Below are 19,317 nucleotides of genomic sequence, written 5' to 3'. Positions count from 1 at the left end.
GGTGCATTAAATCACCATCTTCACTGTACAGTACCCATTCTTGTTATTTATTTATTTTTCTAGTTAGAATAGAACAGTAGATGATAACATAGTTAATATATGATTCAGATCTTGAAGGACAGCAGCGTTTACTATATTTTAAGCTATCAACGTTAAACCCACTATGATTTTAATCATTTCTTTTTCCAGCATTCGACTATGCTTTGCATGTCCTGATTCACATGATTCATTCGTCTTTGTGAATTGAGATTATAATTGTTATATATCCAAATCCAATTTTTTATATAAATAATCTGTTTTTCATCCGTTTACGCAATTGGACATACAAAGAACAAGACAGAAAATGAGGGTTAATTCGTTTTCACACTGTTAATGTAGAAATTGGGTTTAAAACCCTAATTTCATAACCTTTTGGACCAAAAATCACTGGACTGAGCCCAAAAGAAAATTCTTTCCTTTTTCCAAAACCCTAATCAATATTTAAAAAAAAAAACCATGTTCTTGAAAATTCCAAAACTTTCAAACTGGAAGGTTCTAGTACTTACAGCCTCGCATAATCGTTTATCTTAAATCCCTCCGATTAAAGAAAAAAAGAAAAGAAAAGAAAAGACCCAAAGAGAAGTGATTTTAAGGAAAAATGGCAGAAGAATTGACGTTGGATTTGGAAGAGCTTAGGCAACTTCAAAGCATCGCAAAGAGACCACGCACTCTATCTCTTATTTCCTCTGAGATTCGCAACTTGGAGAAGGTATAATTTTTTTCTTGAATATTGAAATTTTAATGTTTTAGATTAAATGGGGTGTCCTTATTTTTTTTATTCTAGTGTTCTTGTTGAAGCCACTATAGCTAGTCTGATAATTTCTAACTTTTTCCCTGTTTTTTAGAGGATCTTTCGTGGGAATTTAAGTTTTCTTATTTTTCCTACTTTGAAATTCAATGGTGTTTTTTTTATCTTGTTTTTCTAACGAGTTATTGAGTTGCAGACCTTGAAAGAGAATGAAAATGGGGCTTCTCCTGTTACTGTTCCACAAATTCCAACCCCCGTTTCAACCTCAGTTAAGGCTCCCGTTAACCCTGCACTGAGTTATGTTACACTTGCCTCCTTCAGCTGGGATCAAGATAACGATAAAGTCAAGGTATGAAATTTATGTTCTTAGAGATTTAGAAAATTTTTCGTTTCTCACCTAAGCACAAAATCTATTATTTATTTCTTTCATCATTGGATTTTGACACCATAAATTATGTTCTCTAAGACAAGGTTAGCAGTAGGCTATTTGAGTTCGATTATTACTTCATATCGAATTTGAACTTTGAAAGTGAAACAAGCTTAAACTTTTAAGACTTTCAACTCGAGCTCGGCTTGATAACACCCCTAATTAGCTTGAAATATGTGTTGATAAGAACGGTTTAATCAAGTGAGATTGATTATTATTTCAAGTTGAATTCGAACTTTACAAGTGAAACTAGACCGAGTTTTGTGTCTCAAGTTTCGACTTAATCTCAGCTTCATAACACCCATAGTTAGTAGCTTCTTATATTTGTCTTCAAACTTATGAGCAGTAATCTCAACTTTTATTTTTTGGCTAATGTTGTGTTTATATGATAGATATATGTCTCTCTGGAAGGAGTTGAACAGGAAAAAATTCAGACAGAGTTCAAGCCAATGTCATTCGATGTTAAATTCCATGACGTTCAAGGCAAAAACTACAGATGTGCTGTTCCAAAATTGAACAAGGAAATTGAACCAGAGAAGTGCAAGGTGATGGTTAAGCCAACAAGAGTCATCATCACATTGTTCAAAGCTTCTAAAGGGAATTGGACTGACCTGCAGTTCAAAGAGGACAAGGTAATTACCTAGATTACCATGATTAAAGCTTACTTATCATGCTTCGTTTACTATTAAACTATGCTAATAGTACCTTATTTTTTTCACAGCTGAAACCAAATTTGGATAAAGAGGGAGATCCCATGGCTGGAATCATGGACTTGATGAAGGTTAGTTTATTTCATGAATTATTACAAAGTTGTAATGTCTAATTAATGCCGGTTTTATCGACATTCAAATGTGTAAAATACAGAACATGTACGAGGAAGGAGATGAGGAAATGAAAAGAACAATTGCTAAAGCATGGACTGATGCAAGGTCTGGCAAAACAAATGATCCTTTGAAGGGTTATCGTTGAATCCCATTTGAAAACTGAGATGAAATGGGGTTCGTTTTGGGTATTTTAGCACAATGGTCTTGTTTTTATGCTTTTTTTGTTTGGACTTGTACTGAAGTTGCAGAAAGATTTGTTTCTGGATATTTTTGTTCTCGCTATAAAAAGTATAATTGAAATTTGGAGATGGTTGGATTTCTTTCTCTATGTTAAGCCAATGTTTGTCGGACATATTATAGTTTCCGTAGTCTAAACTCACTCCAAGTACTAAGTCGGCATTGATAAGACTAGAAAATCTGGAAAATTAAGAACTATCTTGGCGGCGGCAGCCATCATCCCGGTATTTGACTGCCAAGGTCTGTATTGAACTTCTCGTAGCGATGAGCATGTAAATGAGCTGATGGTCTTGTGTTCTTCAAGGCAATTTCTATATCATCAGGTGTAATTAGCCCAACCTTAAGGCAGTAGAACTCAATAGCCATTAGACATTTATAATTTATCTTTAATTTTTTAATTAAATTATTTAACCGGTTTTTAAGTACATCTTTTAATTTTATTTATGAATGAAATTTTGAAATCACAATTTTGGACACAGTTGGGTATTACATAGTACTCTCAACAATTGCTACAATAACTTTATTTATTCCTAATCACACTCAAAGAGCTGATTTTATTTTTAAAAAATACCCATAAATTCTATTTGCCTGTACATCTTTGTTCTTCTCACATACCTGAGTTCATTGGAGCTCTCTTTTTCTAAATCCCCCATTATCAAATATTGATCCTTCAACACCTAAATTCTGTCCTTTTTACTCAAATTCGTAGAAATTATTATTAAATGAGTAAAATTAAAAAACAAATTATAGAGGTTGAATCTTCCATCTATTGCATGGAGAGTCATTCTAATATGGGTTTTATAAGTTGGTGCTCTTTGATGTCCCAATATGGATCATTGGCTTCTTACTTTCATGGTCCTACTTTGGTCTCACATATTCTCTAAATCCAGCCCAGACGTCTGCTTTCTGGGTTTTTCTTTTTTTTAAAACTCAAGCAAACACTTTTATCACCGACCATTGTTTTGGGTAATATTTATATTAAAAGGGATATTTCAATGTCAAAGAATAAACCAGTAGAGCTAAAACTTCATTTCTACCACCCAATGAAGTTCCTGGTTTTTATAATTACCTACTCAAACTCTCCCCTAAAGCACGTATTCTGCAGTTTTAAAAGCAGGAAGGACAAAAGAAACGGAAACTTTTTCTGAAGAACTGGAGAATCATATCTTGATTCTAAGTAACCATAAGAATGTTAATAATCGGAGTTATCAGTGTTGAGAAATCTACATATAAAAGCCACATCTTCCACCCCCTTCTCAAACTCTCCCTTAAAGCACGCATTTCTGCACTTTCAAAAGCAGGAAGAAGAGATCTTTGCCTTGACAAAAGAAACGGAAACATCAAAAAGTATTTTGCAAAAAATTTAAGAAAAAAAAGAAATGATTGATTAAATAATTAATTATGCAATTAATTTTCGGTTTAATAACGAACCCACTAATCTCTCCATCTCTCTCTCTCCTTTAACAATTTTGTCTGAGAGAGGAAGCTAAGGAGTTATCTTATTTCAACATGTGGCCTTTCTCAAGCCTTGCTTTAAGCTAAATAAGCTATATTCTCTTCAGTTTTAAGCTTCTGTCATGGGATTTTCTTTCTCTTCCTTTTTAAATATTTTGGTTTAGGTCACTTTTCATGGAAGAAGTAAGAGGGAGAAGGGTAGCTTTTGGTTATGGGAATTTACTGTGTAATAATAATTGTAAGCCTTCCCCATGTAAGTCCAGTCCTCCATTATCTGCTATAGACAGGTTTTTATGGGGTCAAACTCAAAGCCTCTCATCTCATTCTCAGGCTGCTCATCAGCCACCGTATCCAGTACAAAACAACGTGAAGATCAACAAAGGAACAGTGCTTGGTTCAACTGCTGATGCTTTGCTCCGGGGTTTCTCCTTCCCCAGTGATGCAATTGGTGGCTATTTACCAAGGCAAACCAACCTTGAGGAAAGCTTCCTTGATGGGCTTTTTGTAGATGGTGAGATCCTTGCTTTGACAGAGGATAAAAACCCTAACACGGAAATGAAGGCATCAATGAAAGGTGATTTCCCTAAAGGGGTATTGAAGAGAAACAAGAAAGTTGCTTCTGCAGCTTTGATCAAGGGTCAATGGACAGATGATGAAGACAGGTGATATATAAAACAATGCATTTTCTTCATTTTCTTTTATAAGATTTAGATATTGTTTTTCTTCTTCTTTAATGGGTTTTTCCTAGGGTTTTTCTTACTGTTGATATATATTATCTATTTATAGGAAACTGATAAGATTGGTGAAGCAATATGGAGTAAGGAAATGGGCACAGATTGCAGAGAGTTTGGTTGGTAGAGCAGGAAAACAGTGTCGAGAAAGGTGGCATAATCATTTGCGCCCTGATATCAAGGTTTCTCTATGTTTCCAAGTTTTATACTTTTCTATATATATCTGTTTTGAATGATGAAATCAAACAGAGGTTCTTCATTACTTTACCTGGTTTTGTTGTCTCCATATCCATTCTTCAAAATACAGACTACCCGGAATCTACCAACTTGGATGTTTTTCGTGAATATTAGTATTAAAGTTGACTAAGAAACAAAATCCTGGGACTTTGTCTTAATTGATATTAATTTTGTCTTGAAGTCTGTGCATCTCATCAAGCCCGAAATATATGCTAAAGACACCCATTTAGGACACAAAAAGGATCTAACCCTGGAGGATATATAGCTATCTACTACTATATTTCCTCCTCCATTTATATATATTTAGGGTTTTCTTTCATGACTTTAAAAAAGAAAAAGGAGTAAGAAAACTCCTTTCCCCCATCTTTAATAATGTGTTGTTAATTCTTGAGTTGGAAAGGTCTAAAGGGGTTTTGTTTTTTTGTATAACTATAATTACCTTGACATGCAAAACATATGGCTGGGGTTTCAGTAGCCGTTTCTCCGCATGTATCTTCCCCTCATTTGTTCCACCTTTGCAGTTTTAACTTTAAAACTTTATTTCAGTGTTGATTTTCATGTGAAATTTGGAAACTTTTTTAAGCTAACAAAGAAGTAATTTCGTCATTAAAAAAAAGGCTTCCCTTTTAGTCTTTCTATAACAAAATTAACTCTCTTTTTCTTAAAAAAAAAAATCGTACTTAATTCTATAATAATTATACACACGCATATGTACATATATATGTATTATTTTTTTGGAAATAAAATCGTCATCACCTCATATTCGGTAGTTACGTGAGATGTCGTTGCAGAAAGATAGCTGGAGTGAAGAAGAAGAGAGGATCCTAATTGAAGCTCATGCCAAAGTTGGGAACCGGTGGGCTGAGATTGCAAAGTTCATCCCTGGAAGAACTGAAAATGCCATCAAGAACCATTGGAATGCTACAAAAAGGAGGCAAAACTCAAGGAAGAAGAACAAACAAAATGATAACCAAAATGGCAAACCTCAATCCTCTATTCTTCAAGACTACATTCGAAGCCAAAATCTGAATACCCCAACCAACAGTTCCACCACTTCCGCCACCCCTTCTAGCTCCACCTTCTCTGAAGACTTGTCAACTCAATTCAAGAATTTCCTCCCTGAACCATCCGAATCCGATGATTCTCACCCTTTGGTTGTTCAAACATATGTTGATGAACTTATGTTCATGCAAAACTTCTTTGCAAATAACAATAATACTATTCATCCCTCCCTTGATTATTCCCAAACCGGAAATCCAACTGAGGTGTTCAAGTCCGTCCATGTTGTTGATCATAACTTGAGCAAAAGTTCATCCACCATTGACTGCCCCACATTTGCTGATACTCGTTTTGGCTTCTCTTCTTCTATTCAGGAGCCAAAAACCGAACCTCGAACCACCTATTTGTTTTCCGATCTCTACTTGTCTCGCCTCTTGAATGGAGCCACCACTTCCTCATTTCCAAATGGCGACGGCTACTACAATGGCGACGTGAACACTAACCTTCTCTCGGGGCAGGCTTCTTCAGATGGAAGGAAAGAGATGGACTTGATTGAGATGGTTTCTTCCTCTCAATTCTAAACGTAGCAGCTTATATTTTGGTACTTTTATAAGGACGTAAAGAGCTCATTTTAGGAGTTATTATTGTCTTTGTTAAGAACAATGCTAGGTTTCTTAAAGGTTCCATCATGCGAATATGCATGTAATTGTGATATCCTTAATGCGGGTTGGCTCTTTTCCGCTCAAGCTTTGAGTGAAATAATCTGTCGTGGTTTATGAACCCAAAAAAAAAAGATGGTGCTTTTGTCAAATTTTCAGCTTTTGTTTGGTAGACTTCAATCATTGTCATGGTGGGTTCAATTGGTTTGGTTTCTGAATCTGTCTTTTAGTTTACTTCAATTTGTCAACGAGTTCTAAAGCTTTGACGTGTTCATGTTGACGCAACTTTCGTTGATACTTTCTTCTACATTGATTTCTTAAAATAATACCCTTTAATTCTTGTTGTTGCAATCCAATCTAATCCATTTCTTGCCATGAGGATTTCAAATTTCTCTCTATCCATTGGTGATGTTATGGTTGATACAGTATAAGGATACATCACAACCTTTATGTCGGTTCATGGAGTTTTTGTAATTCTATTAGTGTGCATAAAATATTTTTTCTTACTAATTTTATCACATACCTATATGAGTGGAAATTAAGTTTTTAAAATATATTTATGCTTTTAAAAATAACATTAAATAGTGGTTTGAAATTAGTAATAATAATAGCATAAATTACCTATTGAAGCTTACTTATCATGCTTCGTTTGCTATTAAAACTATGCTAATAATACCTTCTTTTTTCACAGCTGAAGCCAAAATTGGATAAAGAGAGAGATCCCATGGCTGGAATCATGGACTTGATGAAGGTTATTTTATTTCATGAATTATTACAAAGTTGTAATGTCTAATTAGTGCCGGTTTTAACGACGTTCAAATGTGTAAATTACAGAACATGCACGAGGAAGGAGATGATGAAATGAAAAGAACAATTGCTAAAGCATGGACTGATGGAAGATCTGGCAAAACAAATGATCCTTTTAAGGGTTATCGTTGAATCCCATTTGAAAACTGAGATGAAATGGGGCTCGTTTTGGGTATTTTAGCACAATGGTCCTATTTTTTATGCTTCTTTGTTTGAAGTTGTATTGAAGTTACAGAAAGATTTGTTTCAGGATATTTTTGTTATTGCTATAAAGTATAACTGCAATTTGGAAATAGTTGGATTTCTTTCTCTATGTTTAACCAATGTTTCTCGGACATATTATTTGTGAATGAGTAATATTCTAATTTCCGTAGTCTAAACTCACTCCAAGTACTAAGTAGTAGGCATTGATAAGACTAGAAAATCTGAAAAATTAAGAAGTATCTTGGCGGTGGCAGCCATCATCCCAGTATTTGACTGCCATAGTCTGTATTGAACTTCTCGTAGCGATGAGCATGTAAATGAGCTGATGGTCTTGTGTTCTTCAAGGCAATTTCTATATCATCAGGTGTAATTGGCCCAACCTTAGGCAGCTCTGCAAACCAAAAACCAGCTTTTGAGTTGTTCAATTATTAACATTAAAAATTCGAGTGATTTTATCTTGTTTAATGAAATATTTTAGTTAAAATATAAGAAAGACGTACCATTGTCGGGCAATTGTTCCAGGCTACTTTCAAGGACTGACATTAAACGTCTCAAAGGTTGCATGGCTGCTTCTTTGCAGACTAATCGAATATCCGAACCCGAATAACCTTCTGACCTTTCCACTAATGTATCATAAGGAAGAGCTTTCTCACCATGCTGCTCGGGCAGAAGTTCTTCAAACATTGCTCTTCTTGCTTCTGGTTCTGGGAGTGGAACAAGGATCTGGTTTTTAATGTGGTTAAAGGCAACCGCTTTATCAATAGCATGGCTTGAACTTCAAAGAATGGAGGGTTAATCTTGTAGAAGATGCTGTAATGGTTTACACCACAATGTGATTATGTTGCCATAAAAGTTAGTGCTGCGATGGTTCTGTGAGTAAATTTCTTTATCCATTCAAAATTATGTATATATAGGACCCTTTAGGCTAATTATTAATATTTGCTTCCAAAATTTATGATAAATTTACGTGTCAAAGGATACCCGCTTCTCGAGACGACGGAGCATGGCTGCATCCAATTCCCAGGGGAGATTTGTTGCTGCCAAGACAAACACAAGCTCATCTGACCGCGTCAAACCATCCATCTGCAATTAAATACTACTGATCAGATTTTTGAGAGTACAGTTGGAATATAACAAGCTTATAGCTTAGTTTCTCCAGATGTTTGTCTCTTGATTCTGGAGTGCAAGATTTCAACTAAAATAACCAGTGATAGTGCTACAAGGTATCTAAATGATGTGCTTGAATTATCATTACTAATACGGCAATAGAAAAAATATTTATGCCTGTAAAAGTAAGAACACATCTTGAAAACAGACATCACCTGTATAAGTAGCTCTGTTTTCAAACGTCTACTTGCTTCATGCTCGCTGCGCCCTTCACCTCCACGCTGACTTATAATGGCATCAATTTCATCAAGAAATATGGTAGACGGTGCATGGTGCCTAGCTAGGTCAAAAAGTACTTTTATTAACTTCTCAGAATCACCTGAAATGTTATAAGCCCCACAGTTAGAGATAATTGACCAATTCTTCTGAGAATCACTTAAAGTTATTGGGTTGTGTTCAGACAGGTCCTTTGCTTCATATTGATATCATGATCTTCAATAGCTTATCAAAGAACTTAAACAATAGTATTTTTTTCCTCTGCTTCTAAGTAAGAAATCACAATGGAACAGAGTATAAAATGATATCTTGCCATTTCCATTTTGGAAACAATTCTATATAAATTTCATACCTAGGACCAAGTCCCTCTACAAATCAATTAAGATATTGGAAATCATGTGCTTAACATACCACGCCATTTGCTGACTACAGATGATGCTGAAATATTGAAAAATGTTGTCTTGCATTCAGTTGCAACAGCCTTTGCTAGCATTGTCTGCAACCACATCGGTGATTCAAATCGAAACTAACATCAAATATAAGCACTACTAAGATATAGCAAAATCTTCCCAGATGAATTTTTTTTCTTCCAACATTGAGGCGATTGCGACCTACTTTCAATTGTGATTATGGAAGATATGTTTCTTTCATATTAACCAAATATCTTGCATTTCTACCGTATTATGAAGATGGGTTGTATAAGACAAAATCAATTTATTGGAAACAATCGAAGAAATACAGACCTTTCCCGTCCCTGGGGGGCCAAAAAGGAGAATACCCTTCCATGGTGAAAGAAGACCTGTAAAGTACCTACAAGAGATCATTCCAATTGTGAAATGGAAGCTTCAAAGTCATTCGTAAAAGATTATTGAACGATTCATCAACATTTACTGAAACAAATACACAAGACAAAAGCCCCCATGGTGCTTTACAGAATATTTTCATTGATCTCAACTCTCAAGTATGTAAGAGGGAAGCAGCAAATGAACTAATATTATAAAGGTGAACATCTATACATTCTGAAAAGAAGTTTGAATCTCTTGGTAATACACTCCGTCCACTTTCAAGAGAACCAACTTAGGTAGGATTTAAGCCCTCAAAAGTCCCACATCTGCTTTTCTTTTCAATCAAGATAAAAAATTAAAAGAATTATTCCTTGTACTTTTGAGAGTACTAGCTTTGGAATCTTATCAACTTGATAACATTGTAATAGAATGGAAGCCGTAGCCCTTTGCAGTTCTATTAAGCTTTACGCTAAATGTAGGATTCTCGCACAGAGTGCCTTGAAAATTTTCATATGAAAAATTTCTACTCAATTGGGCAAACACGTTGCCCACTTTATTCACTTCATATGACAAAATGAAACTTAAATAATGGGAAAACTGCACAATGGTAGGTTTAAATACAACACAGATAACAAAAATTCACAAAATGACAGATTATTATAGACTCAGAAAAAATAATCAAGCAGTCGAGAAAAAACAGATGACTACCAGAGTTTTACACCCGTAATCCTTTTCTAAGAATAAAAACACTTACTTGGGATATTTTATTGGCATAACGACAGCTTCTTTAAGCAAACGTTTAGCGCTCTCTAATCCCTTTATGCTTTCCCACTTAACATCTGGATTTCCTCGAACAATGTCCCTGAAAGGGATGATGTAAGATGATATGAAGTAGACAAAATTTTCAATGTCAAAGAATAAACCACCAGAGCTAAAACTTCATTTCTACCACCAATGAAGTTCCTGGTTTTTATAATTACCTACTCAAACTCTCCCCTAAAGCACGCATTTCTGCAGTTTCAAAAGCAGGAAGAAGAGACCTTTGCCTTGACAAAAGAAACGGAAACATCAAAATCGTCATTTTCTTAAGAACTGGAGAATCATATCTTGATTCTCATTAACCATAAGAATGTTAATCGGAGTTATCAATGTTGAGAAATATTTATATTCTAAAGTGTAAATAAACAAATTTGTTAAGTTGCGAATCAGAGGAAGAAATGAACATACGGTCTAGAATCAAATCCATTAGACACCGCACCATTAGAGTGCACCCCGTTCGCGTCCTGAAGACAAAACAGAACAATAAAGAAGCAAATCAATTAAGAAATACACAAAAATGCTTCCTTTTTTTTTACATTTAAAAAGCTAAAAAAATATACCTGTTTTCGGTACTGCTCGTAAATAGCCATTTCAGACGTGTTCTTGACAGAATGGTTTCCATTAGAGGTCACGTTCAAATCAGTGCCATTGGAAACGAGCGCATCAGCAGCTTGATCATCTTGTGGCTCAGCTAATCTCTTTCTCCCAAACTTGGCATCGTAGAACATTTTAAAATCCAGTAAATAATCATATTATCACTTCAATAAAATGCTTTGAACTTTACTCTCTCTCTCTTTTTTCCCCTTATTCTTCTCCACATTGCTTCATACAGATAGATCACGGTTCAAAAATTCAAAGAGCATAAAGAAAAGAAAAGGAAACAACAACAACAAAAAAAAGTTTATAAAATCCAAAGCAATTTAAGCTAAAGAAATGAGTAAAATTTTATTAAAAGAGTAAAGTCAATCGAAGCAAGTCAAATAAACTTCATGCAGTTCAGTTCAGTGAGTTTTCATTTTCAAATTCGTTACTGCAAACAAACAGGAAAAATGAAAGAAAGAGATCGAGTACCAGAAAAGACCAGCGAGAGGGCAAAGGTTCATCGGTCATTGTTGAAGTAAAATTAAAATCTGAGCTTTGGATAATAGCAGAAGAAGAAGAAGAAGAAGAAGAAGCGAGTACCAGAAAAGGAGAGATTTACGAAAATTAAATTTTCACTAAGATCTCATATCTTTTGTTGATGTAAATTATAAACTTCCAAAAGACTGGAAGTAGGGTGCAGAAGAACAGTTTACTGAGCACATGCTTTAAAAACTCTGCTCATGAGACAAAATGGGAAAATAAATTAAATAAAATTGAGGGTAAACTACAACATTAGTCACTAAACTATGGGTATATTCTAGTTTTGGTCACTTAATTAAAACAAGTTACAATTTAATCATTAAACATTTCAAAATTGTTCTTCTCAGTCCGCTGTGGCAATTTTTTTAGTTGGTATAATAATATTTTTAGTCCTCAATTTTTATATTTTTTGTCAATTTTTGTCAAATTGTGGATTTAATCCCTGCATTTTTATTTAGTCATTTTTAGTCATTATACTTTCCAAACCAAACAGTAACTGTTAAATTCATTAAATAAAATTCTACTATTTCTAAAATATGATGTGCCAAACATATTATCATGTGTAATACCATGTCGGTTTATTATTTTCACATATCACTCACTAAAAATACAGTTAATGGACTAGCAACTATCATTTGCGTGAAGACTGAAATTTCAAAATTCGAAAAGTATCGGGACTTATAATGATCTAATTCGAGAAAATGGATTAAATCTATAACTATATGAATTAAATTTAACGAAACAGATTTAATTGCTATTGTTTGTGTCGAGACTAAATTTTCAAAAATTAAAAAGTATTGGGACTAAAAGTGACCGACTTGAAAAATACAAAGACTAAAAGTGATCAATTAAAAGTACAAGGACTAAATCTATAACTTTTACAAAGTACATGGACTAATAACAAAATTTAACCTATTTTATATTACATTTCTAACAAATGAATTCTTAAAAAATCACAATACGTTAAAACATAAATTTCCAAATAAAACTTATATTTCTACCCTCCAAGTTATTTTAAATCTAAAATCTTCTTCGTACATCATTTTTACATGTATTTTCATCCATTTAACAGTCCAAGCTACTGTTGATAACTTGAAAAATTAAGTAATTTAACTACTGAATTTAAATTATAAATATTTTTAATATATTACTTAAAATTAATTATGAAATATAATTAGATTGTTTGATAAATATAAATTACAAATTATAGAAATAAAATAAAATTCTGCATTTTATACTTAAATTTTAAACACTTCACTTTATTCTAAATAAAAATCAAAATTTAAATGTAAAGTCTTTATAAGATAATATAATATTAAAATAAATTTAATTAATTAATTAAAAATATTCTCCATTATTAATCATAAATCCAGTTGAAGTTTAAGGCGGTGTAGCTAAGTAATTGAAACATTGCCAAACCTCTTTTGTTTTTTTAGCTTTTAATTTTCTTAAAATAATTTTATCGTGATCATATTTGTTCTTTTTAACCTAGTGTCTAAAATCATTCATAACTCTTTTTCAACCTATAAATAAGAAGATAATACGCTTCAGCACACTCAAACTCACGTCCTCCTACATTGACAACAATACGCATATCGACTTTTTTAGTTGAATCATTTACAATCATCCAAACTTAACACTAAATTTTATATAAAAAGGAAGAAAAATATTGATGAACTAGATTCGAACAAAACTTTATTTGCTTCACTTTCAAATAGCCTCGAAATAAAATAATTAATTTAAGGTTGAATATAATGTCATCACTGAATTTTACCCGATTAGGGTTTTGAGCCGGGTTGATCTCGTATGGGCCCAATGATCGGGCCCATTAAGATTTAATTTTGGAATTGTTTTAGCCCATTTTAAATTTTTGTTTTAAATATTAATAAAATAGTCATAATGAAATTTTGAAAAAATACAAAAATATAAATTACATTTTGGCCCCTGAACTTTTCTAAATTACATCTCAACCCCTAAACTTTTCAAAATTACATTTCAACCCTTAAACTTTCTCAAAATTACATTTCTACTCCTAAACTTTTCTAAATTTCATTTGGGCCCCTAAACATTCTATAAATTACATATTAGCCCCATATTTCCTAAAATTATGTTTTTACCCCAAAAACTTTGCATACTCTACAATTCAGTTCTTCTGGGCATGACAAGACTGCCCCCAACCAGCATCCGGGCGTGCACCGCACCCTACGCCTGACACCGCCAATCATCCATGCTCCCCACCTCCATGCCACCTGAAAACAAGAAGGAAAACGACAAAATTGAAGGATTTAAAAGAAGAAGATGAGAGGAAGAGAGGGGGGGTTCGATTTTCGGCAGCCAAGGAAAGCAAAAAAAAAAACAACAAAATCAAGCAAAAAAACAGCAGCAAAAAGCCCCACGCCTCCGCGTCCACCGCCGTCCCTCACCACCGGCCGTCGTTCCCCATCCACCAAAGACAAAGAAAGCCAATAAATAAAAAAAAGCAAAGTCAAAGAAAAAAACAGCAAGCAAAAAGAAAAAAAAAACAAGCAAAGAAGAAAAAGAGAAGAGAAGAGGAGAGCTTCACCGTGCGCCACCGCTGACCGCCGCGCCAGGCTGGGGGGTGCACCGTCGGGGCTGAACGGAGAAGAAAGAAAGAAGAAACAGAGAAGAAAGAAGGAAAAAAAAGGGAAAGAAAAATAAAAAATATATATATCGGGTCGACCCGACCCGGATTCAACCCGCGACCCGACCCACGACCCGGTGAACCGACCCGACCCAGCAGCAGCAGTCCCAAGCCCAAAGCAGCCCAAAAAAAACAAAACAGAAAAATAACAGCAGAAAAAAAAAAAGAAAAGAAGCAGGCCACAGCAGGCCTGTTCAGCCCAATCCAGCAGCAGGCCCACGCTTCCAGCAGCCCAGAAGACCGGTGCCAGCAGCCCAGCAGATTCGGCCCAGTCCCTAGCAGCCCACTAAGGCCCAATCAGAAGCAAAAAAAAGGAAAAGGGCCTATTCTTCAAGCCCATAACTTTGGGCTTTTGGTAATTTTATTAATCCATTTTAATTTAGCTCATGTATTTAAATGGTGTTTCATTTAATTTAAATTAGTATTTTTAAAATAGTTTTTTATAAATATTATTATGATTTTTTTTTGCATGTTAAAAAAATAAATAAAAAAATTATTTTAAATGCACAAGGCAACGAACCGGTTTAATATTAAGTCATCGAATTCATCGCTATGTTGGGTAGATATCGATGGCTCGTGTTAAATTCGGGATGCCCTTTTAAAATAAAAAATATTCAAAAATCCTCGTGTTTTAAAAAAAAAGTTTCTCGTGTTTTAATAGAATATCGATTAAATATTAAATTGAATCGGTTTAACACTAATTCGTCGATTTCATTGCCATGTTGGGGTGAATATCATCGGCTCGTGTTAAATACGGTACGTTTTAAAAAAAATAAAAAAATTTCGTGTTTCAAATTTTCGTATTTTCAAAAATTACTCGTATTTCAAAATTTTTGACTTTTCGCATTTTCAAAGGTTTTCGTGTTTCAAAAAAATATATTCGCGTTCTTTTTAAAAATAAATTTCTCGTATTTTAAAAATTTTCGTGTTTTTTAAAAAATCTCTTCATGTTTTCAAAAATCTTCGTGTTTCCAAAAATTCCGGTGATTTATTATTATTTTTTTAAAAAAAACTGTCTTGTAAAAATTTCCGTGTTTTAAAAATTCTCGTGTTTTCAAAAATTCTCGTGTAAAAAATCGTGCTTTAAAATTCTCGTGTTTTAATTAAATTTTTCGTGTTTAATCAGATCACGACTAAATATTAAATTGAACTCGTATTTTTGAAAATTAAGACAACATGCGTTTAACGAGATACCAATTTTGGGCGTCGCGAGGGTGCTAATACCTTCCTCGTTCGTAACCGACTCCCGAACTCTAATTTTCTCTGGATTTTCACGTAGACCTAAAATTACCTTTTTTTAGAAAAATTTAAAAGTAAATTTTTTTTTAAAAAAGAGAATTTATTAGGTGTCCGATTACACCTAGAAAAAAAGATCGGTGGCGACTCCTTTTACAAATAAAATCGAGATTCGATTTTCAAGTTTTTAATAATTACTTCGACTAGCGCCTATCACCAAATTTTTAGGTCGCTACATATAAGATAAAATAAATTTCCAAATTATATAAGATATAGTATGGAGAGAGGCAAAGCTAAGCAGCCAATTGAACCCATTCCACAGACAACCGTACAATGAAAATAACAGCTTAAGTTAGCAGTATCCAGTGCTGCCAAACACCTGTCGATTAAAATTAAATCTAGTGCTTGTCCTAGACGAGCCTGGACCATGTCATAGTGGAGCTTCTGCCTAACAATTTTCCAATCTTTAGGATATAAGCTTAATTGTGGGATACACTTACCTCCATCGGTGTAAAAGTAAGTAAATTTGCATTCTTTTGTATTTGTTTTATAGATAATATTTTAACAATTTAATCCTCATATTTTATATTTCATTCATATAAATCATGCATGTCAAACTTGATGTACATTAAAATTTTCTAATATTTATTTTATAGTATTTTAGATCGATGTGATAGAGATATCGAATTGGTTCAAAATTTTATATGTAAAAAAACTTTCAACCATTCAATAAATATTAATATATATAACTTCAACGGTTTGATGGTTAAAATATTAATTGTATATAAAGGTACAAAAGGGTGTAATATTATTTTAGTTTTACACCACTATGTTAATTGATAACTAATATGGTTCCTACCCACGCTTCGAGTTGGGTTGGTTACTTATTTTTTGATTAAATCATAGATTAAAATTTTAAAAGTTACAATATATTCAGGGTTTGTTTGGTTGGGTGTAATGGCTAATCCATTACACCCCGAATCGGTGGCCCCACTGAATACAGCGTTTGGTTCGCTGTATTGCCGTAATACAGGCTTATTACGTTGCAGACGGATTCGGCATTTTCTCTGCTTCAGCGCCGATTTCTAATCCCTTCCAAAAACAAAGATTAGCTATTACGTCTCTGTTTTGATTTTCTTTTTCAATTTTTGCCCTCAGCTTCATCTTCTGCTTCTGTAACTTTCTTTCCAACCATCTCTACGTTTCCCTTTTTTTCCATTGATTGCAGAGGAGACCTAGATATTTAAGGTAATTTTTATTTTTTCCTCATTCTCCTTATTGCGTTCTTCATCTTCTTCTCCTTCTTCATCCAGGTAACTTTCCTCCTTCTACTTCTTCCGTTCTTCATCTTTTATTTCCAATTTTCCTTAGCTTTGTCCCTCGCATATCTTCTCTTCTCAAGGCTGCTGTTTTGTTTCGCTCAAATCTATGGCTACTTTCACCTCTTTCTCTCTTTTTCAGTACTCTTTTATCTGTTTATATTTTGTTAATGTTAAGGATAGAGTGATAAAGTATTGATTCTGGGTATTTGATTTGGACAGTAATTATGCAACGACTGGAAGGATTGTTGCAATTGTGAGAGCCTCACCACGACTCTCTTCTTCTCTCACCTCCATCAATTTTCTAACACCAAATCACTCACGCAGGTATTTTTCTTTTCTTTTTATTTGGTTGGGAAGTTCTCTTATTTCGGCATTCAATTGATGAATCTTCTTTTTCCTTTTTCATGTCGGTTTCCTTTGTTGATAGATAGTTCGAAACCATCTGTTAATGCTAATTATGGTGTTGTTATCTAGAATTTATTAGAGAAATAAGAAAATTTAAGTGAAAGAAAAATTAAAATGGGGTGGTCAGTAATATTCCTTGTGTTTCGATATGTAAATAAGTTGAATCAAATTATTATGGCTTGATCACCAAGTTTGTAAATAAGCATGCAGGGATGGAAATGGCTCAACTCATATGTGGAGGTTGTCGAACATTTCTAATGTATACATGTGGAGCAGCAAGTATAAAAATGTTGCACCAGGTACAATTTAATGATTTTGTGCATGTGATATAAATTTGTGGTTGTAATGTTTGGAATTGCAGAAATGATTCTGTTAAAGAAGAATGGAAAATTATTTTTGTGCTTTTAAGAAAATATAATGCTTGTGGGTTGAAGATCTGTTTCTTTAATTTGTTTCTGTACTGTAAACGAGTTTAAGGAATCTTATTCATTTTTCTTTTCTAAAAAAGGGGGAATGCGATTCCATTTCCTGATTAGTGCTTCTTTGTGCTGTATTTGGTTTTCCAGCGTTACAATGTGTCGAGCATGAATGTCTTTTATTACCTTTATATTCTTTGTTTCTATTGTCATTGTCATCTTCGTTTGGTAGTCTTCTGAGCTACTTTAGTTCAAGATATCACTGGTGGATAATGGCTGTTCTAATCAAATTTGAGAGTGAGTACAAACCATATAGTATTTTCTGTTTTGTTTCTTCATTCATCTCATACCATTGGTTTTCCAGGTTGCCTTGCAATACGATTAATAGGTTACCTTATGTTTTGTCAGTTTTTTCTCTCTTTTTTCACCTTCTGTTCTGGGGACATACCTCTCAAATTTGGTCTTACTGGCCATTCACTTATCAAATATTTAAATTTTATGCAGCCTTTCATGCTGGGGTATAGATTTTCTTACATTGCAATATATTAGACATAAATGGTTTAATGGTATTGATTGCCCTTGGTCAAATAAATATCAGTCAAAAGGCTTTTTCTTTGCTAAGTTTTCTAAATTTAATCGGAAGGATTAGAACTTATTATCCGCTTTTGCCCATCCAATAAATATTTTTTAGAGAACCTTTGTGAGATACTGTATATGCATGAGTATGTTTATAGGGAAAAAGTTAGAACTGTCATTGGCATAATTTATGTTCTTAATGGTAGTGTATGTGATGCGGAATTATGCAATTAGTTTTGAATTTGCTCAACTGTTTAGTTTTTATGTTTGAGCTGCTTCTTACTTCAGCTTTGTTAAGCAGTGTTTCTTTGCAACTTATAAGTTCAGGACAAGCTGAAAAATCAACGAGCTCCAGCTCTTCCATGATGAGAATTTTTCAGCGTGGTATTTTGCGTCAGAGGTGTTATATCATGCCATGAACTTTAGCTTCATTTCTTTTATGCAATAATATTGAGGGTTCTATATCTCACGATTGGTGTCATGATGTATTTATGTCTATTTCTACAGAGATAAAGAAGCTCCAAGATTAACTGAGAGTGGTTTCCAATTCTTGGTCATAAGAGTAATACTTGTTGTAAATCTGTTCATAAGGAACTCATAAATGCTATGGCATTTACAACAATTTTCATAAGTTGTTCATAAGGATGAGGATGCCAAGGTTCGAAGCTATGGAGAAGGCTGGTAAGGACGACGACAGCTTTCACCAGCATTTGTAATGTTGTTTCTTGAAGATATGTTTTCTTTCTTATCACTCTTATGTTAACTTACAGATGTTAAGAACAAATGGGAAAGTAGCTCGTGGGGTAGAAAGTTGATTGTCCAGAAGAGAAGAGCATCTCTCAACGACTTTGATAGAAGCTTATGTTGGCTAAGATCAAGGTCAGTTTCTGATACACCCCCTATTGTGTCTACCCGTTTTATACCAGAGTTCTTTTCTTGAAAGCACTTCCTCAAAACTTCAATCGAAGCTTGACGAGCTGTAATACGGTTTTGCAGAGGTTTGGAGTCATCAAGCAAGAACTTGCTAAGCTGAAAAAGGAGAATGCATCTTGAATTTGATATTGAATCATGGATTTTTGTTAGTTTTTGTCATCAAACATTCTGCAGGTTGTTCTTTTTTGTAATTTTTTCTTTTATTTACAAATGATTAAAAAGATTAAAGATCAGTTGAGAGATCTTTGTTTGCTATATTACATATTTTATAGTGAGTTTAATAGCAGGATA

At 33.8% G+C, this 19,317-nt stretch overlaps 3 protein-coding genes and 2 long non-coding RNA genes across 13 annotated transcripts; 3 read left to right on the top strand and 2 right to left on the bottom strand.

The window, feature by feature from the left end:
• Positions 1-524: 524 nt before the first annotated feature.
• On the top strand, positions 525-2,344 carry LOC107913790 (calcyclin-binding protein). The gene is made up of 5 exons (XM_016842424.2): positions 525-748; positions 984-1,136; positions 1,607-1,846; positions 1,936-1,995; positions 2,079-2,344. Exons 1-5 carry the CDS (start codon positions 638-640, stop codon positions 2,181-2,183), a joined length of 669 nt encoding a protein of 222 aa, XP_016697913.1. The 5' UTR covers positions 525-637; the 3' UTR covers positions 2,184-2,344.
• Positions 2,345-3,433: 1,089 nt separating this feature from the next.
• LOC107913788 (transcription factor MYB64) lies at positions 3,434-7,487 on the top strand. 3 transcript variants are annotated; one of them, XR_001688637.2, is made up of 5 exons: positions 3,613-4,392; positions 4,517-4,643; positions 5,490-6,298; positions 7,048-7,107; positions 7,191-7,263. XR_001688637.2 is itself a non-coding variant. In XM_016842421.2 (4 exons), the coding sequence occupies exons 1-4, from the start codon at positions 3,905-3,907 to the stop codon at positions 7,293-7,295; spliced, it is 780 nt and encodes a 259-aa protein (XP_016697910.1). In that variant the 5' UTR covers positions 3,434-3,904; the 3' UTR covers positions 7,296-7,487. The 3 variants fall into 3 exon arrangements, 2 of the variants coding, with proteins under 2 accessions (XP_016697910.1, XP_016697909.1); XM_016842421.2 differs by lacking the exon at positions 5,490-6,298 and having other exon boundaries at positions 3,434-4,392; positions 7,191-7,487; XM_016842420.2 differs by lacking the exons at positions 7,048-7,107; positions 7,191-7,263 and having other exon boundaries at positions 3,615-4,392; positions 5,490-7,007.
• LOC107913789 (katanin p60 ATPase-containing subunit A-like 2) lies at positions 7,440-11,678 on the bottom strand. Of its 2 annotated transcripts, XM_016842422.2 has the most exons (11): positions 11,426-11,678; positions 10,915-11,064; positions 10,763-10,818; positions 10,516-10,581; positions 10,290-10,397; positions 9,494-9,560; positions 9,162-9,246; positions 8,690-8,853; positions 8,349-8,450; positions 7,868-8,090; positions 7,440-7,758 (listed from the first exon to the last, which is right to left on the bottom strand). In XM_016842422.2, exons 1-11 carry the CDS (start codon positions 11,462-11,464, stop codon positions 7,625-7,627), a joined length of 1,194 nt encoding a protein of 397 aa, XP_016697911.1. In that variant the 5' UTR covers positions 11,465-11,678; the 3' UTR covers positions 7,440-7,624. The 2 variants fall into 2 exon arrangements, with proteins under 2 accessions (XP_016697911.1, XP_040958768.1); XM_041102834.1 differs by lacking the exons at positions 10,763-10,818; positions 10,915-11,064 and having other exon boundaries at positions 11,426-11,658.
• Positions 11,679-13,392: 1,714 nt separating this feature from the next.
• Positions 13,393-14,125, bottom strand: LOC121222320 (uncharacterized). The gene is made up of 2 exons (XR_005919564.1): positions 14,040-14,125; positions 13,393-13,725 (listed from the first exon to the last, which is right to left on the bottom strand). It is a non-coding gene; the product is annotated as an uncharacterized lncRNA (long non-coding RNA).
• A 2,272-nt stretch (positions 14,126-16,397) lies between these two features.
• Positions 16,398-18,955, top strand: LOC107913796 (uncharacterized). Of its 6 annotated transcripts, none has more exons than XR_005919563.1 (5): positions 16,401-16,622; positions 16,916-17,020; positions 17,312-18,493; positions 18,601-18,774; positions 18,864-18,955. It is a non-coding gene; the product is annotated as an uncharacterized lncRNA (long non-coding RNA). The 6 variants fall into 6 exon arrangements; XR_001688641.2 differs by having other exon boundaries at positions 16,401-16,687; XR_005919562.1 differs by having other exon boundaries at positions 16,398-16,622; positions 16,916-18,493.
• Positions 18,956-19,317: the final 362 nt, after the last annotated feature.

Source organism: Gossypium hirsutum, chromosome D10 (assembly GCF_007990345.1).
Source record: "Gossypium hirsutum isolate 1008001.06 chromosome D10, Gossypium_hirsutum_v2.1, whole genome shotgun sequence".
NCBI classification, from domain to species: Eukaryota; Viridiplantae; Streptophyta; class Magnoliopsida; order Malvales; family Malvaceae; genus Gossypium; species Gossypium hirsutum.
The sequence above is the reverse complement of the archived record's forward strand: the minus strand, read 5'-3'. Positions and strand labels throughout refer to the sequence as shown.

Coding starts and splice junctions, on each gene's coding strand:
- LOC107913789 (XM_016842422.2), bottom strand. CDS start 11,464: ATGACCGATGAACCTTTGCCCTCTCGCTGGTCTTTTCTG. Junction 10,582..10,762: donor AATGGATTTGATTCTAGACC/GTATGTTCATTT, acceptor TCTTTTGTCAAG/GCAAAGGTCTCTTCTTCCTG. Junction 9,247..9,493: donor GCCCCCCAGGGACGGGAAAG/GTCTGTATTTCT, acceptor ATGTGGTTGCAG/ACAATGCTAGCAAAGGCTGT.
- LOC107913788 (XM_016842420.2), top strand. CDS start 3,905: ATGGAAGAAGTAAGAGGGAGAAGGGTAGCTTTTGGTTATGGGAATTTA. Junction 4,393..4,516: donor TGGACAGATGATGAAGACAG/GTGATATATAAA, acceptor ATCTATTTATAG/GAAACTGATAAGATTGGTGA. Junction 4,644..5,489: donor ATTTGCGCCCTGATATCAAG/GTTTCTCTATGT, acceptor ATGTCGTTGCAG/AAAGATAGCTGGAGTGAAGA.
- LOC107913790 (XM_016842424.2), top strand. CDS start 638: ATGGCAGAAGAATTGACGTTGGATTTGGAAGAGCTTAGGCAACTTCAA. Junction 1,137..1,606: donor AAGATAACGATAAAGTCAAG/GTATGAAATTTA, acceptor TTTATATGATAG/ATATATGTCTCTCTGGAAGG. Junction 1,996..2,078: donor GAATCATGGACTTGATGAAG/GTTAGTTTATTT, acceptor TGTAAAATACAG/AACATGTACGAGGAAGGAGA.